This window comes from Musca autumnalis, unplaced genomic scaffold (assembly GCF_047663935.1).
Source record: "Musca autumnalis isolate F117 unplaced genomic scaffold, ASM4766393v1 scaffold_5, whole genome shotgun sequence".
In the NCBI taxonomy this organism is placed as follows: domain Eukaryota; kingdom Metazoa; phylum Arthropoda; class Insecta; order Diptera; family Muscidae; genus Musca; species Musca autumnalis.
The window spans coordinates 196948628-196974737 of NW_027412088.1; the positions used below are offsets into that span (position 1 = coordinate 196948628).

At 34.0% G+C, this 26110-nt stretch overlaps 2 protein-coding genes across 28 annotated transcripts in view; both read left to right on the forward strand.

The window, feature by feature from the left end:
• Window positions 1-5568, forward strand: part of Nadk1b (NAD kinase 1b) — an 88473-nt gene extending 82905 nt beyond the window's left edge. For all 26 annotated transcript variants that reach the window (XM_073957303.1, XM_073957305.1, XM_073957302.1 and 23 more), the window contains 4 exons: window positions 1542-1859; window positions 1928-2333; window positions 2394-2651; window positions 4764-5568. In XM_073957303.1, the coding sequence (XP_073813404.1) occupies window positions 1542-1859; window positions 1928-2333; window positions 2394-2651; window positions 4764-5057 (1276 nt within the window). In that variant the 3' untranslated portion in view covers window positions 5058-5568. The remainder of the gene's footprint in view (window positions 1-1541; window positions 1860-1927; window positions 2334-2393; window positions 2652-4763) is intronic.
• A 13061-nt stretch (window positions 5569-18629) lies between these two features.
• On the forward strand, window positions 18630-24312 carry LOC141387481 (uncharacterized). 2 transcript variants are annotated; one of them, XM_073957310.1, is made up of 6 exons: window positions 18630-21394; window positions 21457-22968; window positions 23036-23209; window positions 23285-23403; window positions 23456-23924; window positions 23981-24312. In XM_073957310.1, exons 1-3 carry the CDS (start codon window positions 21367-21369, stop codon window positions 23161-23163), a joined length of 1668 nt encoding a protein of 555 aa, XP_073813411.1. In that variant the 5' UTR covers window positions 18630-21366; the 3' UTR covers window positions 23164-23209; window positions 23285-23403; window positions 23456-23924; window positions 23981-24312. The 2 variants fall into 2 exon arrangements, with proteins under 2 accessions (XP_073813411.1, XP_073813410.1); XM_073957309.1 differs by having other exon boundaries at window positions 18631-21394; window positions 23036-23403.
• The last annotated feature ends 1798 nt before the right edge of the window (window positions 24313-26110 follow it).

Consider the following 26110-nt stretch of genomic DNA (forward strand, 5'->3'; position numbering starts at 1 on the left):
AAGTTATACTCATAGAAGACCAGTAGTAGGTCTCCTCTTAAAAGACCCACAGGTCTTCTCAAAGAAGACCTGAAGGACTTCACATAGAAGACCTGTAGGACTTCTCATAGTAGACCAAAAGGTGTTCTAAAAAACCATTAATTTTTCTCAACGAAGTCTTCGGGAAGAAATCCAAAAATCTCCTAAAAGAAGACGAATAGACCTTCTTAGAGTAGAGCAGAAGTTTTTCGCAAATCAGGCCAGTGGATTTCTTACAGAAGAACAGCACTTCTCAAAGAAGACTAATACGCCTTTCATAGAAGACCAATGTAAAATCTCAGAGAAAACTAACAGGTCTTCTAATGGGAGACCATAAAAGAGCAACAGGCTTTCTCGTATAATACCAGAGGTCTTCTCATAGATTACCAATAGGTTTTCTAATAAAAGACCAGTAGGTCTTGTCATAGAAGAGCAGCAGGCCCACTTATAGAAGGCCAATAGTTCTTTTCATAAAATATCAGAAAGTCTTCCTAAAGAAACCAGTAGGTCTTTTCATAGCCGACCTATAGTTCTATCATAGAAGACCAGTTAGCCTATATCATAGAAAACCACCAGGTCTTCTCATAAAAACCATAAGTCTGCTCATAGAAGACCACCAGATTTTCTTATAAGATATCAAATTTCTATTTTTCTAGGAAACTAGTAAATCTCCTCTTAGAATAATAGGTCTTCTCATAGAGATCATCTAATAGAAGATCAATAGGCTTTCTCACAGAACACCACTTTGTCTTCTCATAGAATATCAATATGTGTTCTCATTGCCGACAATAGTGGTGTCTCTTAGACGATCAATAGGCCTCATCTTATACGATTAATAGGCCTTCTCATAGAAGACCAAATGGTCTTCTTTTAGAAGACCAACAGACAGAAGGTCTTCTCATAGAAGCAGAAGGTCTTCCCATAGAAGACAGAAGGTCTTCCCATAGAAGACAGAAGGTCTTGTTATTCTAATAAAAATATCATCTATTTCTCAAGAGTAGACAAAAAAGCTAATGACATGACTTCTAAGCTGGTTCGTTTGTTCAGGTCTTATCTTTTTTATTGCACTTTTACCCTATCTTATATATGAGAATCTCAAATGGCTTACAAAGTTCTTTTCCTTCTTTGTTCTCTCATAACTAAGTTGAGCTCTAAAAAAAATTACAAGGCGCTTGCGTTAAGCAAGTAAAGACAATGCGAATACGTTTTCTAAATCACATCATTAATCATTTTCGCAATGTATTGTTTCCTGCGCTCCATATAAAATTCCGGCAATGTCATCATCTTAAATGCCGGAATTCCATGGAAATCAAAATATAACTGACCTTTCTCTGAAATATGACTAATTTTGCTTTGATTGTTTCAGTTCAAGTATTTAAACAATGAATTAAAAAAATAATCTCAAAATCTTTAATGATTTTCTCAAAATTGCGTCATTTTAACGTGATTCTGGAACACTTCCAATAAATCGCAAGACAAAAAACAATGACATTAATCTCTCCTTTCTTTTTGTTTCCTTACAGGCGCACACGAAGTCTAAACGCTCCCTCGCCATTTCAACAATTTGGACCATGTGGACGCATAATGAAAAATCCGGCAATGGTTATGCAAATACAAGATCCAGCCAGTCAACGTTTGACCTGGTACAAGCCACCCCTGACGGTGTTGGTAATCAAAAAAGTTCGCGACTCTACAGTGATGGCACCATTTGTTCAGCTAGTCGAGTGGTTGGTGCAAGAGAAACATATGGTGGTATGGGTTGAATCGGCGGTACTGGATGATCTTTCACTGCAGGAGGATAAAAGATTTCAAAATATTAAAGAGAAATTAGTGACATTCAAGTAAGTTTTAAAGAAATAACCACTAACCAACAAATTTCTAATTGAATCTACTTTTTTCTCCATTACAGAGATGGCCGTGATGACCTCACCGATCGCATTGATTTCATTGTATGCCTTGGCGGCGATGGCACTCTGTTATATGCCTCCCTATTATTCCAACAGTCGGTGCCACCAGTAATGGCTTTCCATTTGGGCTCCTTGGGTTTTCTTACACCATTCCAATTTGATAATTTCCAAGAACAAGTTACAAATGTTTTAGAGGGTCATGCAGCCCTTACGCTACGTAGTCGTCTGCGTTGTGTCATCTATAGGAAAAGTGATCGTCGCAAGGATTCAGATTGCCAACAAAATCAAATGAATTGTAGTATCTCAGGTGATAGTGGTGTATCAATGGATTCTTGTGGTGGTGGCAGCAGTACACATAATGCTGGTAGTGGTAAAAGCGGTTGTCGGGCACCATCAACAAATATTTTGGTAAGTCCGAAAGGTTTTAAATAGTTTTTACAAATAGTTAAAGTTTTTGTTTTTCTTTAGGTCCTCAATGAGGTGGTTATTGATCGTGGACCCTCGCCCTATCTCAGCAACATTGATTTGTTTTTGGATGGCAAATATATCACCTCGGTGCAAGGTGATGGTTTAATTGTCAGTACACCCACGGGTAGTACAGCCTATGCTGTGGCAGCTGGTGCCTCTATGATCCATCCATCAGTTCCCGCCATTATGGTAACACCCATTTGTCCACATTCGTTAAGTTTTCGTCCTATTGTTGTACCTGCTGGTGTTGAACTTAAGGTTAGTATTATCCCATAAATATTCAAAATATAGTCCTGGGTATTCGGTGAAGTATTCTCATGGAAGATCGAAGTGTGGTGTCATAGAAGTCCAAATATTTTCACAGCACAATAAATAATAATAAGAGGACCAGATGGTGCCATCGTGGTGCAATGGTATGTTCACCCGACTTGCACGCAGAAGGTCGTGGGTTCGATTCCCCGGCTAGGTAACATCAAATTTTCAACGGTGGCAAAATACCCCTCAGTAATTTTGGCGACATTTCCTCAGTATTTCAGCCATGTAAATCTTCTCCACAAGTGGTGTCTTAGGACAAGCCTTTCGGACTCGGCAATAAACTGTAAATTCCATATAATTGAGCTAATATGAATCAGGGTGCACTCATTGATGTGAGAGAAGTCTCCCTTGTCCCGCCTGGGATGTTTGTGGAACAATTATATAGGTGGTCTCTAATAGAGTATCAGTAGATCTTCTAATAAAGGACCCGAAGGTATTCAGATAGAGGCGGTGTTTTAATAGAAGACCACAAGAGCTTTTAATAGAGGACCACTTGGTTTTCTAATAGAGGACCAGAAGGTATTTTAGAAGATCTAATAGATTACCAGAAGGTCTTCTAATACAGGACAACAAGATTCTTTAATAGAAAACCACATCTAATCGAGGTAGAAAGTATAGGACCAGAAAGTCTTCTAATAGAGGACCAGTACATCCTCTAATAGAGGGCCCAAAGGTATTCTGATAAAGGAGGTCTTCTAATAGCGACCACACAGTTTTTTAATAGAGGACCACTTGGTCTTCTAATAGAGGACCACAAGGTATTTTAGTAGAGGACCATTAGGTCTCCTAATAGAGGACTACTAGTTCTTCTAATAGAAGACCACAAGGAGTTATGAAACCGAACCATACAAACGCAATACGACTGTCTGTCGTGGGAGTTGCACTTCCTCAGACGCAATGAATGGTGGATGATCTCCCAGTACATTATTCACTGTAATTTAAGATGACGCAGCATTTGTGTGAATTTCATCTAGTCCTGCCGTATTAGTCTGTTGATCTAGAGGTTCTCTCTTGTATCTCTCTCTAGAGAGTGCAGATCCTGGGCGGAGGAGCTCTATCCATAGGTTTGTGACATGGATGACAATGTCTATCGTCGATTGTAGGTTTTTTAAAGAATATTTTTCAAAAATCGTGGATTTTTTAAAGAATATTTTTTCAAATATCGTGGATTTTTTAAAGAATACTTTTTTCAAATATCGTGGATTTTTTAAAGAATATTTTTTCAAAAATCGTGGATTTTTTAAAGAATATTTTTGCAAAAATCTTGGATTTTTTAAAGAATATTTTTGCAAAAATCGTGGATTTTTTTAAGAATATTTTTGCAAAAATCGTGGATTTTTTAAGAATATTTTTTTCAAAAATCGTGAATTTTTTAAAGAATATTTTTTCATTAATCGTGGATTTTTTAAAGAATGTTTTTGCAAAAATCGTGATTTTTTTAAAGAATATTTTTTCAAAAATCGTGGATTTTTTAAAGAATATTTTTTTGAAAAATCGTGGATTTTTTAAAGAAGATTTTTTCAAAAATCGTGGATTTTTAAAGAATATTTTTTCAAAAATCGTGGATTTTTTAAAGAATATTTTTTCAAAAATCGTGGTTTTTTTAAAGAATATTTTTTTCAAAAAACTTTGGATATTTTTAAGAATATTTTTTCAAAAATCGTGCAGTTTTAAAGAATATTTTTTCAATAATCGTAAATTTTTTAAAGAATATTTTTTAAAAAATCGTGAATTTTTTAAAGATTTTTTTTTTTCAAAAATCTTGGATTTTTTAAAGAATATTTTTTTCAAAAATCGAAGATTAAAAATCTATTGGGGTATTTAAGAGCATATATCATCAGTGAATGTAGTGCAATTGTTAAAAATGCGATTATCGAAGCTTACTTTATGTGGGAGATATACTAAAATGTGACCTGTTAAAGGTGACTTTGTACCATAGTATTTTTTAGGTTACGCTTATTCTGTTTACAACTTAAAAATAGCGTCGCCATAGGTTCCCATTTGTGATTACCTCCTATTTTTACTACTTATTCTAATTTCTTTTCTCTTCCCCAGATTTCCGTATCACCTGATAGCCGTAACACATCATGGGTCTCCTTTGATGGCCGTAATCGTCAAGAACTGTTCCATGGCGATAGCCTACGGGTGACAACCTCAATTTATCCAGTGCCAAGTATATGTGCCCAAGATCAAATATCTGATTGGTTTGATTCTCTGGCTGAATGCCTACACTGGAATGTACGCAAGAAGCAAAAATGTCTTGATGAATTGTCGGATTTAACAGCATCTGGTTCTGAGGATACACTCGATGAATTGGAAAGAGGTTCGGATTCATTACTGGATAGTTAAAATTTGTTTTAGTTTATACAAAAGACCCATACAAAGCAATACCGAAATTTCATAACATAAATGTGAAATGAGTTCAAGAAGTTGATGTTTGTTTTTTTCAAAAAGAAACAAAAGTAAAACAAACATAACCTATAAAATGGTGTTAGCAATGCTTACCATAATGAAGAAGTTCTAATGCTTTCATTCATTGTAAGTTTGTATACTTTTTTTCTGTTTTTTATTATTATTTTCTATTAATTATTATTATTTTTTAATATAGTTATAACAACAACAAAAAAGCAATTGTATTATGTTTTATATAGGAGAAATCTTGAGAAAACAAGAAGAGCTTAAAAATGAATATATAAACAAAAATTGTTGCCAATTTATTATTAGTTTAATTGTAATTGTTTATTCTTTATGAAGAAAGAAGAAAAAGAAAATCATTATTTGTAAAAAATGAGAAAATAACAGTTGTTTAAGAAGCTCAAATTATGTTATTATTGAAAAATAAATTCCTAGATCATGGAAATGGTTTATTATCATAACTATTATTAATAATTATTATAATTATTGTTATAAATTAAAAACAAACAAAAAACCCCATACAACATATGTTTTCTAGTATAATTTATACAATTTAATATCATTTTCCGCATCTCCGGTTGTTAGACAAATGGTTCCAAATTAAAAATATTTGTAAAAAGATGTTTCATTGCTCATCTTTATGGGTTAGAAAAAAACATCTGTCGCTAGTTTTTGGATGATTTACTCCCCAAAAAATAACCTAAATTCCATAACATCCCCTACACGTTTAGAATTTAAGTTATATATCTTTCTTTTGCAAATATTGTGGTTTACGTCCAGCTTTACATTCGGCAATTTCCCTTGCTGACAATTGCCGCAAAGAAAATTGTCTAATGTAACTCTGGTATAAGAGAGTGAAATTGGGTAAATATTATAGCCCTGTTCCAGAACTAAAAAGTTTTTACAATTTTTACCACTTTTACACATTTTGCGTTCCCGTACACAAAATTTATATGAAAATCGTTTACGACTTTTACAACTTTTACGACTTTTACCATTTTATAAAGTACGGGAACAGGCCATATAATTTCCACATTTAGTTTCTATGAAAATTTATGACTATTTTTCAAATCTGCTACGTGAAATTTATTTTCATAATATAGATATTATTTTCTAAAAAATAATTCCACTTTTATTTTCAATTACACAAAATTCCAAATTGGTTGCTTGTGAAAAATCACTCGCTGGTACCTTATGGATTCCCCCTCCACTTTCTTCTCAATATACATTTTATCATTATCAACTTGGTTGTCTCTACACTGTGTTCCGTTTATACACAAATTATTCCTGATTTGCTGCTACTTTTTTCATAGTTTGTTTTATTTTTAAGGAATCATTACTTAAACCATTACAACAACAATATAATAAAATTAAAAACAACAATATTATACAACAATAATTTTATATGAAAAAACAAAACAAATATTTCAATATTTACTTATTACGTATATATAGTAGGTTAACGTTTTTTATTTTCTACTAAGTTTTACAAGATAATTTTTTTCTAAAAATGAACAAAAAAAAAAACAAAAAATACTCCTGTTTCTAAAAAAAACATAAATTGTGTTTTTATTTTTCTCACTTTCACTGGTCGTATCATATAGAGGGTCGCAGGAAAAAAAGAAAAACAGAAGAGAAAGAAATGGGAAAAAAGGTAGGCATCTTAGAATCAGAAAGGGTCTATAGAAGTTTCTTTTCTTTCAGAAAGGTTGCATAGAAGCATCATTTCTTTCAGAAGGGATCTATAGAAGCCACCTTTCTTTCATTCAGGATCTATAAGAGAGATAGAGAAGGGACTATAGAAGCACCCATTCTTTCAGAAAATGACTATAGAAGCACCCATTATAACAGAAAGGGGCCACAGAAGCACCCATTGTTTCAGAAAGGGACCACAGAAGCACCCACTCTTTCACAAAGGGACTATAGAAGCAACCTTTCCGTCAGAGAGGGTCTACAAAAACTTCCTTTCTTTTAGAAAGTGTCTACAAAAACTTCCTTTCTTTTAGAAAGGGTCTATAGAAGCACCCTTTCTTTTAGAAAGGGTCTATAGAAGCACCCTTTCTTTTAGAAAGGGTCTATAGAAGCACCCTTTCTTTTAGAAAGGGTCTATAGAAGCACCCTTTCTTTTAGAAAGGGTCTATAGAAGCACCCTTTCTTTTAGAAAGGGTCTATAGAAGCACCCTTTCTTTTAGAAAGGGTCTATAGAAGCACCCTTTCTTTTAGAAAGGGTCTATAGAAGCACCCTTTCTTTTAGAAAGGGTCTATAGAAGCACCCTTTCTTTTAGAAAGGGTCTATAGAAGCACCCTTTCTTTTAGAATGGGTCTATAGAAGCACCCTTTCTTTTAGAAAGGGTCTATAGAAGCACCCTTTCTTTTAGAAAGGGTCTATAGAAGCACCCTTTCTTTTAGAAAGGGTCTATAGAAGCACCCTTTCTTTTAGAAAGGGTCTATAGAAGCACCCTTTCTTTTAGAAAGGGTCTATAGAAGCACCCTTTCTTTTAGAAAGGGTCTATAGAAGCACCCTTTCTTTTAGAAAGGGTCTATAGAAGCACCCTTTCTTTTAGAAAGGGTCTATAGAAGCACCCTTTCTTTTAGAAAGGGTCTATAGAAGCACCCTTTCTTTTAGAAAGGGTCTATAGAAGCACCCTTTCTTTTAGAAAGGGACTATAGAAGCACCCTTTCTTTCAGAAAGGGACTATAGAAGCACCCGTTCTTTCAGGAAGGGACTATAGAAGCACCCGTTCTTTCAGAAAGGAACTATAGAAGCACCCCTTCTTTCAGAAAGGGACTATAGAAGCACCCCTTCTTTCAGAAAGAGACTATAGAAGCACCCCCTATTTCAGAAATAGACTATAGAAGCACCCCTTCTTTCAGTAAGGGACTATAGAAGCACCCCTTCTTTCAGAAAGGGACTATAGAAGCACCCCTTCTTTCAGGAAGGGACTATAGAAGCACCCGTTCTTTCAGAAAGGAACTATAGAAGCACCCGTTCTTTCAGAAAGGGACTATAGAAGCACCCCTTCTTTCAGAAAGGGACTATAGAAGCACCCCTTCTTTCAGAAAGGGACTATAGAAGCACCCCTTCTTTCAGAAAGGGACTATAGAAGCACCCCTTCTTTCAGAAAGGGACTATAGAAGCACCCCTTCTTTCAGAAAGGGACTATAGAAGCTCCCCTTCTTTCAGAAAAGGACTATAGAAGCACCCCTTCTTTCAGAAAGGGACTATAGAAGCACCCCTTCTTTCAGAAAGGGACTATAGAAGCACCCCTTCTTTCAGAAAGGGACTATAGAAGCACCCCTTCTTTCAGAAAGGGACTATAGAAGCACCCCTTCTTTCAGAAAGGGACTATATAAGCACCCCTTCTTTCAGAAAGGGACTATAGAAGCACCCCTTCTTTCAGAAAGGGACTATAGAAGCACCCCTTCTTTCAGAAAGGGACTATAGAAGCACCCCTTCTTTCAGAAAGGGACTATAGAAGCACCCCTTCTTTCAGAAAGGGACTATAGAAGCACCCCTTCTTTCAGAAAGGGACCATAGATGCACCCCTTCTTTCAGAAAGGGACTATAGAAGCACCCTTTCTTTCAGAAGTGGACTATAGAAGCACCCTTTCTTTCAGAAAATGTCCATATAGAAGCACCCCTTCTTTCAGAAATGGTCTATAGAGGCACCCTTCCTTTTAGAAAGGGTCAATAGCAGCATCCTTTAATTTAGAAAGGATCTATAGAAGCATCCTTTCTTTCCGAAAGGGTATATAGAAGCACTATTTCTTTCAAAAAGGGACTATAGAAGCACCCTTTCTTTCAAAAAGGGACTATAGAAGCACCCTTTCTTTCAAAAAGGGACTATAGAAGCACCCTTTCTTTCAAAAAGGGACTATAGAAGCACCCTTTCTTTCAGAAAGGGACTGTAGAAGCACCCCTTCTTTCAGGAAGGGACTATAGAAGCACCCTTTCTTTCAGAAAGGGACTATAGAAGCACCCTTTATTTCAGAAAGGGACTATAGAAGCACCCTTTCTTTCAGAAAGGGACTACAGAAGCACCATTTCTTTCAGAAACGGACTATAGAAGCACCATTTCTTTCAGAAATGGACTATAGAAGCACCCTTCCTTTTAGAAAGGGTCAATAGAAGCACCCTTTCTACGATCTATAGAAGCACCCTTTCTACGATCTATAGAAGCACCCTTTCTACGATCTATAGAAGCACCCTTTATAGGATCTACAGAAGCACCCTTTATAGGATCTATAGAAGCACCCTTTCTAATATCTATAGAAAAACCCTTTCTAGGATCTATAGAAGCACCCTTTCTACGATCTACAGAAGCACCCTTTCTACGATCTATAGAAGCACCCTTTATAGGATCTATAGAAGCACTCTTTATAGGATCTATAGAAGCACCCTTTCTAGGATCTATAGAAAAAAACCTTTCTAGGATCTATAGAAGCACCCTTTCTACGATCTACAGAAGCACCCTTTCTACGATCTATAGAAGCACCCTTTATAGGATCTATAGAAGCACTCTTTATAGGATCTATAGAAGCACCCTTTCTAATATCTATAGAAAAACCCTTTCTAGGATCTATAGAAAAAACCCTTTCTAGGATCTATAGAAGCACCCTTTCTAGGATCTATAGAAGCACCCTTTCTAGGATCTAAAGAAGCACCCATTCTAGGATCTATAGAAAAACCCTTTCTAGGATCTATAGAAGCACCCTTTATTTTAGGAAGGATCTATAGATGCGCCCTTTATTTTAGGAAGAATCTATAGAAGCACCCTTTGTTTTAGGAAGGATCTATAGAAGCGCCCTTTGTTTTAGGAAGGATCTATAGATGCGCCCTTTATTTTAGGAAGGATCTATAGAAGCACCCTTTGTTTTAGGAAGGATCTATAGAAGCGCCCTTTGTTTTAGGAAGGATCTATAGAAGCGCCCTTTGTTTTAGGAAGGATCTATAGAAGCACCCTTTGTTTTAGGAAGGATCTATAGAAGCACCCTTTGTTTTAGGAAGGATCTATAGAAGCACCCTTTTTTTTAGGAAGGATCTATAGAAGCAACCTTTCATTCAGAAAAGGTCCATATAGAAGCACGCTTTCTTTCAGAAATGGACTATAGAAGCACCCCTCCTTTCAGAAAGGGACTATAGAAGCACCCCTTCTTTCAGAAAGGGACTATAGAAGCTCCCCTTCTTTCAGAAAAGGACTATAGAAGCACCCCTTCTTTCAGAAAGGGACTATAGAAGCACCCCTTCTTTCAGAAAGGGACTATAGAAGCACCCTTCTTCAGAAAGGGACTATAGAAGCACCCCTTCATTCAGAAAGGGACTATAGAAGCACCCTTCTTCAGAAAGGGACTATAGAAGCACCCCTTCATTCAGAAAGGGACTATAGAAGCACCCCTTCATTCAGAAAGGGACTATAGAAGCACCCCTTCTTACAGAAAGGGACTATAGAAGCACCCCTTCTTTCAGTAAGGGACTATAGAAGCACCCCTTCTTTCAGTAAGGGACTATAGAAGCACCCCTTCTTTCAGAAAGGGACTGTAGAAGCACCCCTTCTTTCAGAAAGGGACTATAGAAGCACCCCTTCTTTCAGAAAGGGACTATAGAAGCACCCCTTCTTTCAGAAAGGGACTATAGAAGCACCCCTTCTTTCAGAAAGGGACTATAGAAGCACCCCTTCTTTCAGAAAGGGACTATAGAAGCACCCTTTCTTTCAGAAATGGACTATAGAAGCACCCTTTCTTTCAGAAAGGGACTATAGAAGCACCCTTTCTTTCAGAAAATGTCCATATAGAAGCACCCCTTCTTTCAGAAATGGTCTATAGAGGCACCCTTCCTTTTAGAAAGGGTCAATAGCAGCATCCTTTAATTTAGAAAGAATCTATAGAAGCATCCTTTCTTTCCGAAAGGCTATATAGAAGCACCATTTCTTTCAAAAAGGGACTATAGAAGCACCCTTTCTTTCAAAAAGGGACTATAGAAGCACCCTTTCTTTCAAAAAGGGACTATAGAAGCACCCTTTCTTTCAGAAAGGGACTACAGAAGCACCCTTTCTTTCAGAAACGGACTATAGAAGCACCATTTCTTTCAGAAATGGACTATAGAAGCACCCTTTCTCTTAGAAAGGGACTATAGAAGCACCCTTTCATTCAGAAAAGGTCCATATAGAAGCACGCTTTCTTTCAGAAATGGACTATAGAAGCACCCTTTCTTTCAGAAAGGGACTATAGAAGCATCCTTTCTTTCAGAAAAGGTCCATATAGAAGCACCCTTTCTTTCAGAAATGGTCTATAGAAGCACCCTTCCTTTTAGAAAGGGTCAATAGAAGCATCCTTTAATTTGGAAAGGATCTATAGAAGCATCCTTTAATTTGGAAAGGGTCTATAGAAGCATCCTTTCTTTCCGAAAGGGTATATAGAAGCACCATTTCTTTCAGAAATGGACTATAGAAGCACCATTTCTTTCAGAAATGGACTATAGAAGCACCCTTTCTTTTAGAAAGGGACTATAGAAGCACCCTTTCATTCAGAAAAGGTCCATATAGAAGCACGCTTTCTTTCAGAAATGGACTATAGAAGCACCCTTTCTTTGAGAAAGGGTAAATAGAAGCACTCCTTCTTTCAGAAAGGATAAATAGAAGCACCCTTTCTTTCAGAAATGGTCTATAGAAGCACCCTTCCTTTTAGAAAGGGTCAATAGAAGCACCCTTTCTACGATCTATAGAAGCACCCTTTATAGGATCTACAGAAGCACCCTTTATAGGATCTATAGAAGTACCCTTTCTACGATCTATAGAAAAACCCTTTCTAGGATCTATAGAAGCACCCTTTCTACGATCTACAGAAGCACCCTTTCTACGATCTATAGAAGCACCCTTTATAGGATCTATAGAAGCACTCTTTATAGGATCTATAGAAGCACCCTTTCTAGGATCTATAGAAAAACCCTTTCTAGGATCTATAGAAGCACCCTTTCTAGGATCTATAGAAGCACCCTTTCTAGGATCTATAGAAGCACCCTTTCTAGGATCTATAGAAAAACCCTTTCTAGGATCTATAGAAGCACCCTTTATTTTAGGAAGGATCTACAGATGCGCCCTTTATTTTAGGAAGGATCTATAGAAGCACCCTTTGTTTTAGGAAGGATCTATAGAAGCGCCCTTTGTTTTAGGAAGGATCTATAGAAGCACCCTTTGTTTTAGGAAGGATCTATAGAAGCACCCTTTGTTTTAGGAAGGTTCTATAGAAGCACCCTTTATTTGAGAAAGGGTCTAAAGAAGCACCCTTTATTTTAGGAAGGGGCTGTAGAAGCACCCTTTTCTTTCAGAGAGGGACTATAGAAGCACCACTTCTTTCAGAGAGGGACTATAGAAGCACCACTTCTTTCAGAAAGTGTCTATCGAAGCACCCTTTTTTAGAAAGGGTCTATAGAAGCACCCTTTCTTTTTGAGAAGCGGTCTATAGAAGCACACTTTCTTTCAGAAAGCGTCTACGGAAACATCCTTTCTTTCAGATAGGTTCTATAGAAGCAACCTTTCTTTCAGAAAGGGTCTAAAGAAGCACCCTTATTTTAGGAAAGGTTGTATAGAAGCACCCTTGCTTTCAGAAAGATTGTATTCAGGAAGGTTGTAAAGAAGCAGCATTTCTTTCAGAAAGTTTGTATAGAAACACCCCTTCTTTCAGAAAGGTTCTATAGAAGCACGTTTTTATAGACGCTTTCTGAAATGCGAATGCTCCTATAAACCCTTCCCTGAATTGTTCTTAAATTTAACACCAACTCAGCCGACCATAACCTCAAAAAATGTTTTTTTTAAATAAAACATCAATTTTTTATTCAGAGTGTAGCTCAGTTTTTATTCACCAACAACTTGTGTGTGTTATCATCATTTTTCTGTTTGAATCGATTCGTATTGAAATTGTATCATCATATTACAATTAGTAGTATATAATTTTGTTGTAGTTTTTGTTTTAATTTTTTAATATAAATGTTTGAATATATTATGCAATAAAGTTAGTATTTTTTGGTATAAGGAATATGTATAAGTTTTTTTAATGGGGGTATATGGGAAAATACAGAGTAATAGCTACATATAAACGTCTGTTTCATTATTTAATATTATTTTTGTTATAAGGGGGATGCCATTGTTTAGCAATTTTTTAGTTATTATATAAATGTTATTTCTAAATTTTGTATGTTTGTTATATATTTATTAAAACGTCAAAGTGGTTTCTCCCATTGTAATTATTTTTAATATTTAATTTTATTTTAATTTTTGTTAAGTTTTTTTTAATAATGCTGTGATTTTTTTGTAAATTGTGGTTTTTAATATTTTTTGACTATTATGCTCAAAATGCAAAACAATTTAGATTTTTTCTTCTATAAATATTTACTACATAAAGTTATATTATGTATGTATATAATATAAATTGTTATATTGTTTTTATATATAAATATTAATTTCAATATTTTTTTTGGTCACAAAGATACTTATAAAATATTTTCTAGAGATGCAGAAATAGATTTTTTATTTTCGCTAATAAATCAGTGAATAGTGTGTGTTTGACCCCATACCAGCTTTTTGGTTTTTGCATAAAGTTGTTTTGTGCAAGTGTGCAATAAGAACAATATATAGACACATAATAGATAAGTTATAGATATTTTTGTATTATTAAATATTTTGTTTTTATAGAAATATTTGTTCGCTCACTTAATTATATTGTCTAATTCACACAATAATACTCATAAACGTTATGGTTTGTTATATGAGAATAATGGATAGAAGACCATAAACATGACCAGAATGCCATCATCAAAATCCTTGATAATGTCTAGTGTCTGTCCTGGCCTTCCACCTTAAGACTGATTTTTTTAAATAACATTTATCATTTTTAACATAATATTTTGAAAACCATTTTCAAACATTTCTTTGTGGTTTTTACATTTATAAAACATTCTTTGGTTTTTTTTTCTGTTGTAGATAATTTTGTGTTACCCTGTACATAAGCTTTTTTTAAGGAATTTTGTTATATTATATAAATGTATAATATATGTATACGATATCTATATATGAGATGTCATAATAATATTAAATGATTGCATTCTTGTGGCAATTCTTGGCATAATACTGTTTTATTATATTTTTCGTTAATTTTAATAAATTTTTTATTTAACATCAAAATATTTATGAATATATATATTTATTTATTTACTACTCCTCAGCAAGTATTTCAGCTATATTTTTATATATACAAAAAACATTATCGTTTTGTTGTTTTCTCCAAACAGTGTACGACATATTTTTTCAAGTATAACTTTATTACGAAATACCTGCCATCAACTACAAATGTTTGCTTTTCAACTTTGGTTTTGCATCATTTAACCCGTAAAAATTTACAATTAGCAGTGGTTAAATTGTGTTCGAAGGATTATTAATTATTATAAGACAAAAGTTTAAGTTTAATATTGCTGCTATATATAACCTAAAAAAATCTACAAATATCATTATATCATGTTTGGAAATTTGGGGGATTTTCAATTTGTCCTAGAATTTTTCATAGTGCTAAATATACTAACAAAATTTTATGTGTTCTAGAAATTGAGAAAGTAAAATAAAGTTCAATGATATTGATAAATTAAAATATTTCTAAATTTTGAAATAATTTTTTCGGCGTATTTACCTTTGGTTTCATTTGAACTTTCTTTGTCTAACGAAGTGCATATTTACTGGTATAGTATTGCCATGAACAAAAAGAAAACACGTTGAAACATTTTTGTGCTGGCAATGATGCACACACACAGTTTGCATAAGGCTAAGTTTACATCAAATGTATTAATAAGTAAATCGTCATTTAAATTGTCAATTCCATTGAATTTTAATTGTAGTGTATCTACATCAAATAGTTTTTTTTAGCAATAACACGTCATTTGAGTTGTCATTTCCATTGAATATCTGTCAAATAAATGGCCAATGCAAATTTGACTTTTGGTCATATTTCAATTATTGTGAGGGATATGGGTTTTGCCTCAATCATTGCTTCTATATTGATTTTGGCTCATTTTTTATAATGATTGTGCTGCTAGAATCTCAGGAAACGTTCGGAAGAGAAACCGATAGCAAGAGTTTTTTCAACATTTACTGGTACTTTTCATTCATAATTTTACCTTTGATTTCAGTTAAAGAATGCCACTACTAGATCTTCTGTGTCCATATTCAATAATTCTGCAACCAGGACTGACAGAATCCATAAAGAGTCAGGAGACAAGAGAATGGGTTTAGGTGGGCAGTAAAACAAAATGAGCTTATCGTGCGGCCCCTAGTCTACTCTCAGGGCGTGAGCTGGGTGCTCGAGTCTCCAGTTTGTACCTCTCTCTCTCTAGATCATGTAGATATCTCCTGACGTGCCTTGGTGGGGGAATGATGTCTAAAAGATTGTAAAAGGGTGCTCACGATGACACACCTGAACAGGTACTGCATCGCCAACATGTCATTGGTGCCGCATAGCTTACAGCTGTCCGGACTATTATAGCTGGTTTACATTACGAAATCGAGTCGATTTCAAACTGTCAATTCCTTTGCTCAAACGTCAAATGAAATCGAATTGATTTCATTTGACGTATACGCAAAGGAATTTACAGTTTGAAATCGACTCGATTTCGTAATGTAAACCAGCTTTTACTTTATAATAGATCAACACGGTCTATTATCAGCACCCCATGTAATGCCGTCCAACGAATTGAGCATCTTGTTTCTTTTTCTGATTTTTGTTCATAAAAAGTTCATTACAAGAAGTCAATATGACTATGACAGAACCAAATAAACCTGACAACCCCAACCTTTCATCTCTCTTAGAAAGATTTTGAGGACAAAAAACTATCCCGTCAAAATGTAATAAACTTAAGGATGACCAGATTTAACAAAACCACTGAGTTTCAAACGTCAAATCCATTGCGTATACGTCAAATAAATCCTCATAATGAAGTTTAACACAGCAAAAAGCTATAATATAAACAGGCTACAACATAATCATTCTCTGATTCTCAGACCATACTACTTTTATATGGCTTTAAGCGGTATGACGCACTGTGGGTGAAATCCAAATCTAGCGGGGAAAAAATATTAACTTTTAAACTAGTTAAAATAGACTATTGAAATTTTGATCATATGTTTTTTATGACCGTAGGCCCCATGTTATGGAATATGGTCTATATTGGCCCACATTTTGGTGTAGATCCCATATAGCGGTACCGCCCGATTTTCGGCGTTTTGAATAACTTTGCTAAATTTTCTGGCCGAATCAACTGTATTTTGACATTTCGGATTCCCTGAGGTCAAAAAATTCTCCACAAAAATTGGGGATATAGATCCACGTTTTGGTTTAGCCTCCATATAGGTATTGTCCGATTTTACTTATTTTAAAGTTTTTAACAAATTTTTCTGACCGACTTAGCTGTATTTTGGCATTTAGGGCAACCAGTGGCCAAAACAACTTCTCCCAAAAAAAGTGGAGGCATAGCTTCACGTTTTGGTATAGGTTCTATGTAATGATATCCAAACTAAACGACTTTTTTACTTCAAAATAAAATGGCGATAAAATGAAGAGTTGCAAATAGCAGCAGTCGGAATTTTCGGAGTAATTACCTCGGAGTATGTATTTTAAGAAAAACAATATTCGGAAGTGATCCCCGGTTAGTTGTACTTTATATAAGATACTTAAAGTCGAAAAGTTTGGTCTTAATAATTAAAGATTATTTTTTGAATATTTACAACAGTAAATAATTAAGCAATCACTTTCTTTTTAAAGCAGCACATCCAAACTGTTGGAAAAAATTCAATTATGCACTCTTTACTTTAATTTTTCCCACAATTTTTGACGATCAAAACAAATACCAAAAAAGTCGATTTAGCAATCACGAATAAAAACTCCCAATGTATGTACCGCTATAACAGCCAACTACAATAAAATACAAATTTGTTTATTGTTTTCGGGTGCCGCAAGATGTTTAGAACAGGACGCCATTAATTATTTCCATATAACATAAGGTCAGTTTTCGGACTTTTGCTCCGCTAGATTTGAATTTCGCCCACAGTGTGACGTGCTGTATAATGACACATGTGTACTTAATCGTGATCATTATAGCCTGCTTTATAGAACCAATGTCTGTCTTTTACATCTGAAGAATGTATCACAGAACGCACAGAACTATTTTCTCTATATAAAACTACTTTCATTCACATTCTGAAATTTATTGACAATAAATGGATTATTTCACGTCAATAAATATGTCAGAATTCTCATGTCATTCTTCAGCTATTTGACGTTATGTCTTTAAGTTTTAACTACATACATGTTCCCGATATTGTATTGACATCTACATCAGTAGCCCAAATCTTGCCTTTTTTATATGTAAGTCATTTGTACACTTGACACTAATCACTAAACTTAGAATCTACAGTATGTCCTTAGGTAGTCTGTACAATGTATATGATTTCTTACGCAATTTGCGGCTCTATCTAGAGCTTTATTGGCGTTCCAATAGCGAATTCCAGATTGTACAGTCTTTTGATTAATCAATCAAATAAATTTGAGTATCATCAATTTCAAACCCAGTGAGATGGACTGCAGCTTTGTAGAAGCCCTATATTCCGTTAGGAGTAAAGGAAATAAACTAGTAATTAATGCTGTGTTTTCACGTAGCGAACAAGCTGATTTTCAATAAAGATAGTGTATTTCTTGGTGTGCGTTGCGTGTGTAGAGGATAGAGATATTTAATTGAACAGGGATCTATCTTTAATACACTCCACTTGAAAATGACAAACAAGCATGTTGTAGCCAGACCATCTAGCCTTGTATGAGGTCGTTTGAATAACTTTCCTTCAACTCTCTGAAAAAGTTAGAATTACCTCAGCCAAACTTGTCTAATGTAATTCGAGATGATCGAAAAAATTAATTGTTTAAGATTAATTGGAAATTCGGTCATTTGAAGAAGCAAACTGAAAATATCTACAGAAAACTACCGTTATTATGTCTCAATTTCAGCCAAAAAATTGTCACATAACGTTTGATAGTATTTTCTTTAAATATTATTGGATATTATAAAAATATCAAAATACGCTTCTAAATATCAAATGATTGTTAAATTTGAGAAAAAATTTCCTCATGATTTACGTTTTCTCAATAAGTCTGTTTCTTTACTCTTTTAATTTTAAACGTGAAAACTTTCAAAATATCTCCCTCATGACTAATTCTATTTAATTTTCACAGTGAAATTTCTTCAGTGTGGACTATGCGAAAACACATAATTTCATGAAACTAGTCTAGGCATTTTAATGTGGTCGTAATATTTGCTTTTACTATGTTTACATTTACGAAATCCACTCGATTTCAAATGTCAATTCCATAGCCCAAACGTCAAATGAAATCCAATCGATTTCAAATGAGTTTTCATTTGACGTATAAGCAAAGGAATTGACAGTTGAAATCGAGTGGATTTCGTAAATGTAAACATAGCATTTGTTGGTATATTTGTCTCATTCAATCTGACGCATTTTTTTTTCCTGTTGCTTTCATGTTATTTATGACATTTTATGAAAATTACATTTTAAATCCAAAGCTTGAGCTAAGCTGCTGATTTCATATCAGTAGTGCTAAAAAGTGACACATTATAAACGATTTCCGATATAGTATTCGTGTTGAGCTCGATTATGTTAAAAATGGTGAGAAGACGCATCACTGTCTTGACACAAACATGCTTAGCAAGAATGAATTGATCACTAATCGTTGGATTTTTTTATTAATAATATCCACATTTACCTTCAATGTTGAATCTGTAATTTCAATAACTTTTCCAATGACATTTGTATCAGCCAAATACAACGTGTTCATTGAAAAGTCACATATTTTAAATATGTGGTTACATTTGCTCTGTTCCAAAACCTGCAAGAATCTACAATTTTTTACTATGATAAAAATTTTTCCGTTATGCTATCGAAAAAAATTGAAAAAATAGTAGTTCTGGAACAGACCAATACTTTTTAATAGGAAATCTAAAGTGGTTATAGTTGTTATCAAGTTTTGTTTGAAGTGATTTGAAGGGATTTAATTAGGTATTGAATGTCGTTAAAGAAAAAAACTGAGTTTATATTAGTCGAATGTCACACTAGAGTGGTATTAGTGAGCATATAGCACTTGTAAAAAACATATTGCCTGTTCCAGAACCTGTAAGAATCTTTTATTTTCGATTTTTTTACAAATTTATCTTTTATAAATTTCAAAAATAGTAGATCCATGCAGGCTTTGTTAACGAACAATATTTTATTTGACGCAAATTCAATGGCATTTCAAAAATTATATTCAATTTGTTTTGTTTGATTGGTTATTTATTTCAATTTGTATTTTAAAACCTCTATGCGTCCGAACGTCGATGTAAACGTAGCTTAACAGCAAGTGACATTGCCATCACTTTGTGTTTACTTGTTTCAGCGCATTGCCATCATTAGGTCTGTCCGGTTACTCAAAAGCATGGTGAAAGAAAGAAGGTGATACAACAATACCAACTGATGTCTTCATTTGCTGTCAAAACATATTTTTAATCAATAATAAATAACAATTATTTCATTTCTATCAAGAATTTGTGTTTACAACTTTCTTTATTTAAGCTTAGTGAAGAATATTTAACTTTTTCTTCTATCTTTTGTGGATATTTCGCGCAAAAAATTTTGACAGCAAATGAAGACTACGACCTGAATTTTGCCTTTTGGATCACCTTCTTAAAATCGCCTTGCTCAAAAGTTCGCAACAATTTGTACAATAATACAGAAAGTTGTCTGTTAACTCTCTGTTCTTCATTGAAAACTTGCAAGTTTTTGCAGAAGAAATTTCTTCTAGCAAGAACTTGCAAGTAACCAGACGCACATATTCTGTGGTTAAAAGTTTGATGAAATGCAACATTTTAAGTCGTTTGTTAAAATAAAGTCGATGTGAACGAAGCTTAAGCATGTGGCATTGCCATTATTCTGTGTGTGTGTTAACAGTTTCATGAAATGTTAAAATTTAAATTTCTTGTTTTTTAAATGTTTGGAATTTTCTTAGCAAAAAATTTGCAGCCATTCAAAAGTTTTGCTTGAAAATCCCATAAAAACCATAAACTTTATAATACTGCTCAATTTCGTTAGCGTGTTTTGTTTCTTAAATATTAGTAAATTTCTTATAGACTAAACTACTTTATTCCCTTTTTGTGTCAGATAACTTGTGCTATATAATTTTACATACATAGATTTTTTAATGGTTATGTTTTGAAAATTAAGCTAAATAGCAAAAATGTTGCTACTATTTTTCTACAAAATATATATTTTTTGCTATAAATTTATAGTTATTATATTAGTTTATAGATTTGTTATATAGTTTAGAGTTTTTTAATAAAAATTGATTTTGTTAAAGAAGATTTTTATCCGGGGGTTTGGTGGATTTGAAGCCAATCTAAACCCCCTTCGCCATCAGAGCTCCATTCAAATGTGTAAACATAATTCAATGAATTTCTAAAATAAAATAATGGTTTAAATCGTAGTAACCATGTTAAACAAAAGAATAAAATTACCTTTGTGATGTTTACGTCATTTTAATAAATAATAAAAATGCCTGCCTGTCTAATAAAAAACCTGCAAGAATCTAACAATTTTTACTACGATAAAAATTTGTCCTTTATAATGTTGAAAAAATATAGATTCATGCAGTGCTGGAACCGACCAGTATATTTTTTATTATTTTTCTTTCACTTATTTTGTATTTTACTAAGGGCTGGATTGTTGTACTATGAAAATTTGAAATGAAACCTATTTCCTTAGTACCGGTCCACACTAGAGTGATTTCATTGAAAAAATTTCATGAAATTATGCGTCTCTAGATCGACCTCCATATTAAAGTAAAATCATAAAATACCAGTAGTGGTGAATTCGATTTAAGAACACCTTATTTCATGAAATTTTTTAATGAAATTCACGCTAGTGTGGACCGGGACTTTATATTTTTTTCATTTAACTTTATAAAAGTTTTCATTTCACATTTTCATAGAAACAGAATTTAGCCCCTGTATGCATAATTCGACAATTTATCCAATGTAAACACAAGCTAAGTAAACTTTCCAACCCTGGAGTTTTTTCAAAGTTTTCCCATGACAAGTTGAATTTGTTTTTATTTTGATTAAAAATTGTTTTAATTAAAGTTTTGGTTCCATATTTTTGTTTTTAAAATGAGCTTAAATCGGGCACGTAATGTTTGTAAGTTCCACAGGAGACTCACTATTTTTTAATCTCTTTATATCCTATTCCTCCCATTCTAGTTACTTTAGGAGAATTTAATTCGACACAAACCAAAATAAAGGCTCGTAGAAATGCTGATCCATTTGAAAAAGATCCTTTCAAAATTCAATCGTTCAACTTTCGGTACGCTGAAAGACCAAATTTTCCCCTAAAACCGAAATATTCGGATGTGCAGCAAAGAGATAAGAAGAAATTTGATACGTTCTATTATAATGAGGCTTTCTCAAAATCTGGACAGAAACATGGAGAGAAAAATGAAAATAACTCAACGAAATTTTATGACAAACGGCGAAAAAGTTTCCTACAAAATGTGGCTCCCTATTATACCAGTTCAATTTCTTCAAATAATACTTGTGCAAATAATCCATCTCATGTTGCCAATGCAACAAAATCTCAATGGAATTTGAAACCGCCGTCACTTTCATCCTCATCTGCAAGGCAATCTCTAGGAACATCATCGTACAATTTCAAGCGTTCTCATACCTCTCATAACTTTAATGCAATATCCACAAGTTCTACTTTCGAATCTCGAAGGGTAAATCCATCTTTATCTCGTGAAACTAATGTGAAAAGTTTTCAAAGAACATTTAACCAAGGAATCATTTCTAAAGATGGCAGTACCACGAAAACGTTTAACCATCCAAGATTTCCCAACGATAACATATCTCAGAGAACGGCATATAAGCGATCCTATACTGAGAGTAATATCGAAGCCCAGAGAAATGTAAACAAGTCTTCGCTTTATAAAAAAAGTAACTCCATTTTCAATGTGGATGGAAAGTCCTCGGGATTTCCTCAAACCAATACTTCGAATTTGCAGTATAATACAACTCCAAGTTCCCCAACAAATTCTCATCAATCCCGCCTAGATCTTCCGCGAGGTAGTTCTTTGAAAAGAAAAATCAGCGTGGGATCTGGTTGTGAAATAAACATTAATATCAAGAGTTTAAACGATGATTCTCTCTCTGAGAATTTAACCATACAAATTGCAAGAGATCCAACTTCCAAAGCTGATATGAGATCAAATCCCAGCAATCAAGAGAACAATTTTTCGAAGCACTCAAATATACAGCTAAATATTAATTCATCTTCTAAAAGTTTGTTAAATGACAAAAGCCTATCGAAATTTGCCATTGAAAAGCAGCAAGGAAATATTTTCTCCCAAAAAGAAGATCAAGCGAGTAACTCTCAATACTCTTTGAACCGAAGAAGAGCAAAAAGTTCCCTGACATTGAACATTAAAAGAGAAAATAAGGATAATCCAGAATCTTCGCAACATAACATAGTCAGTTTGAAGGATAAACAAAGAGAACATTTAAAGATTTTGAACAATATTTATGGCAACTCGCAGCAACAATTCTCTCAAAGGCGTTCCTTGAGTTCCTGTGATAGAATGCCTTCTTTGCTTACATGGCAGGGTAGTAATAAATCTATGAAAAAATCTTCTGCAGAAAGTTGTATCTCAACTGCTAACGAGAAAAATGATAATTTGAATTACTCCACCATTAACCTTTGCGGTTCTCCCACAACAAGTAATAGTCTCTTGAAATCAACTCCCAAATTATCTACTAAACATTTAATTTTACAAAAATTTCATAGTTTTAAGAGGTATAAATGCCGTTACCCATCACAATTGTACAACATATTGCCAACCTTTAGGAGGCCGACAAATTGCCATTTCGGGAGAAAACACCGTACATTTTGGTCCAAATTACCTTTCAAAATAAACATAAATTTATTTGCTGAAAAAGTTAAATTGATGCAACGTTGAGGGTAAGACGTAGGGACGCATAAAAAAGAAAATCAAAAAAGGAAAAAGTCTATTCAACTAGAACCTATGTACTTTAGCGGTTTCTTAAAGCAAGCAAATTAGCTAAATTTTCTCTACTTCAACATATTGCAAATCCTTATCACATTGAACAATGGGAAGAAAGTGAAAATTAACACTGATCGTCGGTGTATGCCAGGTAATTTGCTCTCAAAAGTTACAATAAATATTGAATTTATTTATATTTACAGAGTCTAACAACGTCACCAATCAATTTAGAATATGACGCGAGAGATGATTTAAGCCAGACTCTAAAGAAACTTTACGTTCTGCGAAATATGTTTCGTGCTGCCAAAACCCGAATCAGAATAAACGTTTGGTTTTGAACTCGGCGTTACGTGCTGCTAAAAAAATGAAACACGAAGACAGCTAAAGCGCTGCCAAACTGCTCCGAAGCAACCTCATGTTTTTTTTTTTTTTGTAACACGCATCATCGATAACAATACCAAACCTTTATTATGATATCGGCTTTAACGTTTCGTCCTTGGAGTCACGTTCCATGCTGCCTAAGAACATTAACAAAACGACATTGCTTTCGCGGTGATTTACATCACCTATATCGTGTTTATGTGGTGGTTTTTATTTGGCAACGCGAAATGCAATTCCCAAGACGAATTGGGGTTATACCAAACGTCTGAAAGTCCCTGTGATCTTCCCTCAGTAAGTACACTACTTTCAATTCCTTTCCTTATATTAATAAAAAATTTGAATTTCAGAAAGGTTAATTAAATAAAGTGTTCCCAACTCTGTAGCTGACTATTTTAAAAATAAGTACACGTCCCATATAAAAAGATCATACAAAACAACTAAAGAAGTTTCGGTGAAGATCCAGTTCAGCAATTTCGAATCACAGCTAACTTCTCACATAATTTTGGGTTGACAATATCGACTCCCTCGATAATCGAAATCAGGCTAACACTTGTCCTAAAACTTTCTGTTACCAATCGATTTAAGTAATTCAAATATCAAATTAAATATTTAGAAATTCAGTATTTTAAATTTTTGTCCACTAACACATACAATTTTTTTAATAAAACTAACTGACACTGGGATAAAGTCTTTAAAGTCGTCTACAGAAAAATGCCGTACAACTAAGAGGTAGTTTACACTATCTATCAATGCCATATGACACGAAATAAAAACAATCGATATCTACCCACGCAGGCAATGTGGATACGTAATTTTACAGCATTTTTGCTGGTATGGACGCGTAAAGTAAATGGGGTAAGGAAAATCCCCACTATTTCACACATTAGCGGCTATATAACGATGGAAAATTTCAGGTCATATGACAATTACCGATAGTGTAAACTTCTTCTAAAGAATTTCTTTCAAATATGCAGCTCAGTATTTTCGAATTACAGCTAACTTCGCTCAGTACTTTGAGTTGGCAATATCGACTCTCTCGATAAACGAAAAGATGGTAACACGATATGCGTTAGCATAAATTTTTCAGTGTTAAATTCGAAATTTCTGAATTAGGCCAAAATGGAATATTCACTTCAACCTTATACGCATTGAGCTATTATACGCCTTATACGCATTGAGGTAGAGATATATCAGATGTAGATAGTATTTTCGAATTACAGCTAACTTCGCTCAGGTCTTTGGGTTGGCAATATCGACTCTCTCGATAAACGAAAAGATGGTAACACGATATGCGTTAGCATAAATTTTTCAGTGTTAAATTCGAAATTTCTGAATTAAGCAAATAATGGGCTATTCACTTCAAACTTATACTATGTTTACATTTACGAAATCCACGATTTCAACTGTCAATTCCATTGCTCAAGCGTCAAATGAAATCCAACGAATTCGGATGAGTTTTCATTTGACGTATACACCAAGGAATTGGCAGATTAAATCGAGTGAATGTAAACATAGTATTATACTTATTGAGATATTATAAATTAAAGATGTGACATAATGCACATCAGCCAGTGTCGGTTAAAAACAACAACCACACGAAATAAAGTAATGTAGAGCTGCCAGATATAGAGATATCATTATCGATCCTTTATTTGGAGATTCAGCACCTTTTCATAGCATTTCTTATCAATATTATAGGACGAAATGTAGATTCAAAGAACAACAGAAAATGAATAAATTATTCCGAATAATATGTAACTAAATATATTCCTAGGCCAAAGGCACGTAAAGTAACAGTTGATATTAGCTACGTTCCAGTACTTTTTTAATGGTTAAATGTGCAAAAGAGAGAACCGTCAAAAATGAGTTCAACGCACACATTTTTCCAAAATGTACGGGAACGAAAAAATTGTAGAAACGTCAAAAAAACTGGAACAAATGTCAAAGTCGGCGTGTCAGCCAATCGGAAGCCGGCAAACAAGTTGCACATTTTTGCTCGCTCAAATTTGTCGTGTAAAAAGTTTCTAAAGAGAGAGCCATTCAGCGCCATTTTTGTTCAAAGAGAAGTGAACATTTTGCAACTTTTTTGGTGTACGGGAACGCATTTCGGGGAAAAATGTTCAAAATGTGTAAAAACTTTTTAGTTCTGGAACGAAGCTAAAGCCTCATAAAAGGAAGATAGAACTTCAAGAAGCTCTAATGTAAACTTGTCATAAGATTACAGGTGGCCCTTCTGACATCATTGCCGGATTCAAAAGATACAAAGACTATCTTCTTATAATTAATTCCGGCTGGAAGTGAACGAATTTTATTCAACAATTCCGAGTTAAATAGGAGATTTTGTGCCGGATTTAAAACAAATCTAGCTAAATTTGGCCAGAATAATAAAAATAAAGGTAGAACAGAATGAAATACGCCGCTTTTTTCACGCTCAGTTTCATGTAAAACATTAAAGGCCAAGTACTACCTAATTCAAG

Excerpts from the sequence above, each read along its gene's own strand:
- LOC141387481 (XM_073957310.1), top strand. The coding sequence starts at position 21,367 with ATGAGCTTAAATCGGGCACGTAATGTTT. Across the intron at positions 21,395-21,456 it reads AAATCGGGCACGTAATGTTT|TTACTTTAGGAGAATTTAAT; the intron begins GTAAGTTCCACA and ends CTCCCATTCTAG. Across the intron at positions 22,969-23,035 it reads TTGCGGTTCTCCCACAACAA|TTTTAAGAGGTATAAATGCC; the intron begins GTAATAGTCTCT and ends AAAATTTCATAG.